At 43.9% G+C, this 6,347-nt stretch overlaps 2 protein-coding genes across 2 annotated transcripts in view; one reads left to right on the top strand and one right to left on the bottom strand.

Annotated features, from left to right (window-relative positions):
• The window catches only part of Cenpl (centromere protein L), a 17,193-nt gene extending 13,169 nt beyond the window's left edge, over nucleotides 1-4,024 (bottom strand). The window contains exons 1-2 of the mRNA XM_005363951.3: nucleotides 3,612-4,024; nucleotides 1,417-1,590 (exon numbers count right to left, since the gene is read on the bottom strand). Coding sequence (XP_005364008.1) covers nucleotides 1,417-1,587 — 171 coding nt within the window. The 5' untranslated portion in view covers nucleotides 1,588-1,590; nucleotides 3,612-4,024. The remainder of the gene's footprint in view (nucleotides 1-1,416; nucleotides 1,591-3,611) is intronic.
• A 124-nt stretch (nucleotides 4,025-4,148) lies between these two features.
• The window catches only part of Dars2 (aspartyl-tRNA synthetase 2, mitochondrial), a 30,139-nt gene continuing 27,940 nt past the window's right edge, over nucleotides 4,149-6,347 (top strand). Inside the window, exons 1-3 of the mRNA XM_005364012.3 lie at nucleotides 4,149-4,903; nucleotides 5,577-5,676; nucleotides 5,971-6,013. Of these exons, the coding sequence (XP_005364069.1) occupies nucleotides 4,780-4,903; nucleotides 5,577-5,676; nucleotides 5,971-6,013 (267 nt within the window). The 5' untranslated portion in view covers nucleotides 4,149-4,779. The remainder of the gene's footprint in view (nucleotides 4,904-5,576; nucleotides 5,677-5,970; nucleotides 6,014-6,347) is intronic.

The raw sequence follows: 6,347 nt of genomic DNA, 5'->3' as shown, positions 1-6,347 counted from the left end.
GGGGGGGGGGGGGGGGAGATAGATAACTATGAAGCATAACATATATATGAGCATTCCACAGGGAAATCAGCCAGTTTGTATGCTCACTTAAAAAAAATTCATTTAAAACATAAATGTGTGCTAGGCATGGTGGTATACAACTGAAACCCAAGGTCTTCTGGGGCAGACAGATCAACCACAAGTTCAAAGCCAAACTGGCCCAGTTTACACAGTTATAAGCTAACATTCTGTTTCAAAGAAATAAAAACAAAAGTAAACAAACAGAAAACAAACAAACAGAAAACCCCAAGGAGGGTATAAAAGTATTGACAGTCTCAAAGCTCCTAGCTCCCTCCTGAGGAACTTCTTGAGTCCACACTTTCTGACATGGTCTAACAGCTCCAGCTATCTTTTAGAACAAAAGGGCATGTGTGTGGGTGGGTGGGTGTGGTTTGAGAACAATGTTTGTCATAGTTACAGCATTCATTGAAATAGTTACATACTTTTTCTTATTAAATAGATGGGAAAATTATAAAAAAGCACTAAACTAGACATTTCTATCTTTATATAAAATATCTCAGAGGGGTTGGAGAAATGGCAGAAGAGCTGGGTTTGGTTCTCAGCACCCACATGATGGTCATGATCATGAGTCACTCCAGTTCTAGGAGCCCAGTGCCATCTTCTCACTTACTCAGGCCCACATGTGGTACAATATATACATGCAGGCAAAATAATATAGTCATATAGGTGCACACACGTAATCTCAGCTCACAAGTGGAAGGAAGGAAGGAAGGAAGGAAGGAAGGAAGGAAGGAAGGAAGGAAGGAAGGAAGGAAGGAAGGAAGGAAAAGTCTCTCAGGCTAAGGATATAGTTCAGAGGTAGAACTAAGCTTAACATATACAAGGCTCTGCATTAAAACCCCAGTAGCCCCACCCTAAACTCCCAAAAAACTTTCTGGCTGAGAACTATTACTTTCAGTACCAGCACTAGCAATTTCTCTTCAAAATGTCATAAGAAGCAAAACTTGACTCCTAACCCAAAAGGCACTAGACACACACCATGGGCAAGAGGAGACAGCTACATTGAAGGTACCAAAGAATCAAAGATCCAATGAACCTATCAAAAATGCTAGACAAAAATATAAACTTTAAACATTGGGAAACATAAGAAATACAAAAATGAGGAACATTGCAGTCAAACAGGGGAAAGTATGAGTCTGTTTTTTTCAAAAATGACAATGTCATAGAAGAAAAATATTGAGGAAATAAAATGGATTAATGGAGATTAGGAGAAACAAAAGCTACTGTGGTTAAAATGTGAAATTATTTCCTGAACTGCTCCTCATTACCTGTCAGCTAGAAATCGGTATGTAAATGGATATATCCTTATTCATATATTTTCAACCACTGACGGTCCCAAAGGCAAACAAACCATACCTGCAACTGTGAACACTGGGGTAATTTTCTCCGAGGTGGACTGGGAAAAAATGAACTCTGCCTCCTGACTGATTCCAGCCGTTTCTGCAGAGGGGTGGCACCTATAAAATAGTCTTTCAGATTTGAGGTCCTTCGTCTAGAAGTTGGTCCAGGTGAATTATAAGAATCCATAGTCTGCAATAAGAAAAAAAAGTAACTCTAGAATTCTAAGCACTAAAATAATTCCTGCACATTGCTCTACAGGAACGTCCGACTCTGTTTCCTTCCCACTCCCATCTTTTCCACAACAACCTCTTAGTTCCTGCCTGAGTCACTGCTCTCTTGCTGTGACGAGAAATACCAAAACAAGAACTTTACAGTACAAGCTCTAGAGTAAGTCAATTACGTGATCTATGTTGGCCTAGGAAAGCTGCAAGACCACCATGAACAAGGGGCACAGCAGGGGCTTCATGATGACCCTGGAGCTGCCTCTAAATCGGCCTGCCCAGTTCAAAAGGAAAGAGAAGACATGAAGTGAGTTTGCGTGAGCAAATGGAAAGACAGAACACTTATGACAACTGCCACAGTGCGGGGATGGCTCTCTTCCAGGGCCCTTGGAGGTTGGAAGACCCAAGAGAGCAAAGGCTAGTCCTAAGAGAAAAGCCAGCCACCTCACAGTTGTCTCCCCCCTTCCTGAAGGAGGCTGTAAAGCAACAGCAACCAAATGTCCAGGCACTAGACTGGCCCCAGATCAACGAAGAAAGAGAAAACCATGTTCCCAAGCTGGAGCTCTGCTAAATCCTGCTGGCTTTGCCACTTAACACCCTCAGCAGCCAGAAAGAGGTGAATTTGCTAGTCAAAAAACTGGAGGGTATCTTTACAGCCACAACCCCAAACCAGCAAGACCCTGTAGCCAAAACTTGACTTGCAGAGGAAATACTTCAACTGTTGCTTTCCAAACCTGCCTGTGTGAGGGATTTCCTTTCTTACCAACCCTCCTTCAGTCAGAAACATAACAAAACTGAGCCAGACAGGATATAGAGTCAAGATGGTGCAACTGTCAATGGACCTGTTGATGAATGAACTGAGGCTAGAATCGCTCTCATAAGCATGGTCTGGAAAGCAAGATGACCTGCACAGGTACCTCAGGGGGCATGGCCATTTCCTATTCCACAGGAGTGGTATACCACAGTGGAGGATGGTGGCAACATTCTCTGGGGAGGGTAAACTACCTAGAAGAGCCAGCTGTCTATATTAGGGGAACAGTAACCTCGTCTTCAATTCCTTCTCCATTTGCTTTGGCCCCTTCGCTTTACCTGGATTCTCAAAACTCCAGGGCTGGCGAGATGGCTCAGCTAGCAAAGGAACTTGCAGCCAAGTGAGATAACCTGAGTTCAATTCCTGAAACCCAAACAGTAGGCGAGAATTGACTTCTGCAAGTTTCCTCTGACACCATACCCATGCCAATGCACATGTGAACACACATGTACAATGTTTAAGAAATAAAAACCACCACAGATAGGGAAGCAGCATTTAAACAGGCATTTTTCATTTTGCCATAGACATAAAGTATTTCCATGATGTGACCTTGGCCACATTCCTGGGTAAGTCTCCTGGTGTGAACTTCAGTTAAGTTTAGGTTACAGAATTTTTCTATGGAGTGTGCTATTTGGGACAATAATTGCTAAGCATTCATTATTTTCCAAGTTTGTTTGTAACCACTTAACAAATATCAAGCCTTTAACGACTATTCTCCTTTTGTTTTGGGGGTGTTTTGTTTATAATGACTGTGTTGCTTAGGTTAGCCTAGAACTCACAACAATTCTCTTGCCTCAGCCTCCTTTATGCTGGGACATATCTGGTACTAGCCTTGCATTTACTCCTCAAATGACCCATTATGTAAAGCTACTGTGTTGCCAGTTGACAGAAGGGGAGGGTCCGAAATCGTTCCCAAGTCTTAACCCTCTCAGCAGTTCTTTAGTATCCACAGAACACCTCTCGCCAAAACTTCTCTTGTGGCTAGTTCATGAAAAAAGGGCCCTTGAGTTAATCACTGTAATACTGCCACACTGTCAATCGACTGTTCCAATACCAACGCTCACGTTAACGCCTCTGGGTTCCCATCTAAACACACAAAAGCATGGCAAAGACAATGACCACACAACAGAGCTCAAGGCAGTACATAGCCAATCCAGGACCCACCCAAAACATCTTACCAAAAATATGTCGTGATGACGTTGTCATCCATTCCGGATTCACGAATCATTCTTCAAGTCTGGCTCCAAGACTACGACGAGAGGAAATTTTGATTTCTTTTGTTTTTGTTGGGGAAAAAGAAAGAAAGAAAGCGGCCAAAATGACTGCCCAGAGAGAACCGAAGCAATCCCTGGTGACTTCAGACTCCCTCAGACGCGGGTAACACCTGCGACGTCACCTTGGGAGAGACAGTTCCGCTTCCCTAGCAGGCGGGCTCTGCGACCCTCACTCCTCGGGAGCTAGCGTCTGCCCACGAAAGACAGGCGTCCCCGCAGCCCCCTCTCGGAAGCTCTCCTGTGGTCGAAATTGGACTTGAAACCTCCCTTCGCGAGCGAAGGCGCAGCCCCGCGAACTCTAAGTCCTCCAGTTTAAAATTATTTCCCGACATGCTCTGCGGCCGACGCAGACAGCCTCTCCTTTGGCCCGCCGATTTCACGTAAATTAGCAACTGAAGTCGCCATTTTAACTAAGGGCAGGGCTTGTCCCATCAAATTCCCGATTGCACCGCGTTCCTCTTCCGTCTTACAACCGCTGCGAAGCTTGCTCTCAAATTTCTGCCCACAATAAACGTGGCGGAGGTGCCTTCGTTCTGATTGGCCGAATTCTTTACGTGAGTTTGGCGCTCACTGGGAGTTAGAGGGACTTCGGAACGTGGTTAGTGTTTGGGTTCGAACCTCCGAACCTCTTCGCTCGCCTTCAGAAGTTCGTGTTTCACGAGGTTGAACTGCCTTCTTCTTATGCTCGGGTCACCTTCGCGAAAACGTGGAAATAAAGGAAGGACGCGCTCCTGGTGACCGGCCTCCCCGCGCCTGGACTGGGCTAGGGTCCGGCTAGCGCGTGCTGTTGGGAATCTTTTGGTGTCTTCCTGCCGCAGCCTTGTTTAATTAAAGTGGGAACTGATGCGCCGAAGGAAGCAAAGGTTTTGCCCTATCCGTTCACCCAAGGGCCCTAGAGACCTTGCGGATTAATCCACTTTGTAAATACTGGAACGTTCTGCGGAGGAGGGTCTGGATGCATTTGATTGGAAACTAAAATTTTAAGGGCCCGGGTATTCCGGAAACGGAGTTTTGAGCATCACACCCGTGGCGTAGGATTCGTGATTGTCTCTCGCGGTCCTGCGACTTCAACATGTATCTTGGTTCTTGGTTAAGTCGTCTGTCCCGGGGTTTATCCAGACCCATCGGAAAGACCACCCAGCCAGTCTGGGGTTCTCTCTCCAGAAGTCTGACATTGGGTGCGCAAAGAATTCCAGGTGAAAGTAGCAACGCTTCTGCCTGTTTTCGATAGCTTGTTTTCCCAGTCTTAACTGCATATTTATAGCAGATCATTCAAATCAATACTACAAAAAAAAATCTGAATAGTAACTGCACTTTCAAACTTAGAAAATTTCTAAGGTCACTTGGCAAGGAAACGTAGTATTTTAAATTGGACAATTACAATTTTAGGTCCATGTAAGTGCTAGGTCATGTAGAAAGTTTAGATTTCTAAACAATGCAAAATTCACTTGGGCTTTAGCACATTTGTAGGTAAACACGATAGAGGAATTGTATGATGTAGCCTATTTATAAATCTCATCAGGCTATCAAGATGGTTCAGTGGGTTGAGACACTTACTGCCAAGCCCGAGTGAGCGTTGGTATTGGAACAGTCGATTGACAGTGTGGCAGTATTACAGTGATTAACTCAAGTGATTAATGCAAGGACAGAATCCAACAACTTGTCCTCCGACCTCCACAGGTGCACCATGACACGTGGGCTCCCACCTGTATGGTACACACACACACACACACACACACAAATGTAATTTAAATTTTTTTACTACACCCATTGACCTGAAACAACTAATATACCATGAATGGGGAATATTTTAAACAGACTACAAATATTTTTACTGTTTCCTTATATATATTTTTTCTCTTTCTAAAGAATTTAGTAGCTTTGTTGCTCGGACCAACACATGTGGAGAATTGCGTTCTTCCCACTTAGGCCAAGAAGTCACTCTGTGTGGATGGATTCAGTACCGAAGGTAAACTGAGGAAAATGGTTTAGGAATACATGAATTGGATTTATTCCCAAACTGTTCTAACCTTTACTAATTTTTATCCAGTCAGAGAATTATATTTTGCCACTTTCCTCATTCTCTCAGAATTCACTGCATTTTCGGTCTGTTCTGGTTTGTTATGAAAAATTCTAAGTGTCACTCTCAGTAAGAACCAGTGTCATCTGTTAAAGGGTGTAGTGACAAAACCTGGGCCACTAGTGGGCTGACATAATCTTGCACTAACATGGAAAAGTTCTTATTATCTGCAACTGGGAGCAGACTAGAATCTGTAAGCCAGCTGAGAAGCGGCAGTAGCGTGGGAGTAAGAATCTACTTTAGTCAAAAGTTAAGTAAAGAAAAAGCTTAAAAGCATGAGCAGTAAGTGATTCCTTAGGTTCAAAACCCATTTATTGTTTTTGTTGTTCATCTGTATGTTCCAAAGCATATTAGCACATTCATTCATATTGAAGAAGTCCAAAATGTGGGTAGATGTTTGCCATTTTAAGAAGTTTACCTTGGGGCTGGAGAGATGGCTCAGTGGTTAAGAGCATTGCCTGCTCTTCCAAAGGTCCTGAGTTCAATTCCCAGCAACCACATAGTGGCTCACAACCATCTGTAAAGAGGTCTGGTGCCCTCTTCTGGCCTTCAGGCATACA

The sequence above is a fragment of the Microtus ochrogaster genome (genome assembly GCF_000317375.1).
Source record: "Microtus ochrogaster isolate Prairie Vole_2 chromosome 6 unlocalized genomic scaffold, MicOch1.0 chr6_random_2, whole genome shotgun sequence".
In the NCBI taxonomy this organism is placed as follows: domain Eukaryota; kingdom Metazoa; phylum Chordata; class Mammalia; order Rodentia; family Cricetidae; genus Microtus; species Microtus ochrogaster.
The sequence above is the reverse complement of the archived record's forward strand: the minus strand, read 5'-3'. Positions and strand labels throughout refer to the sequence as shown.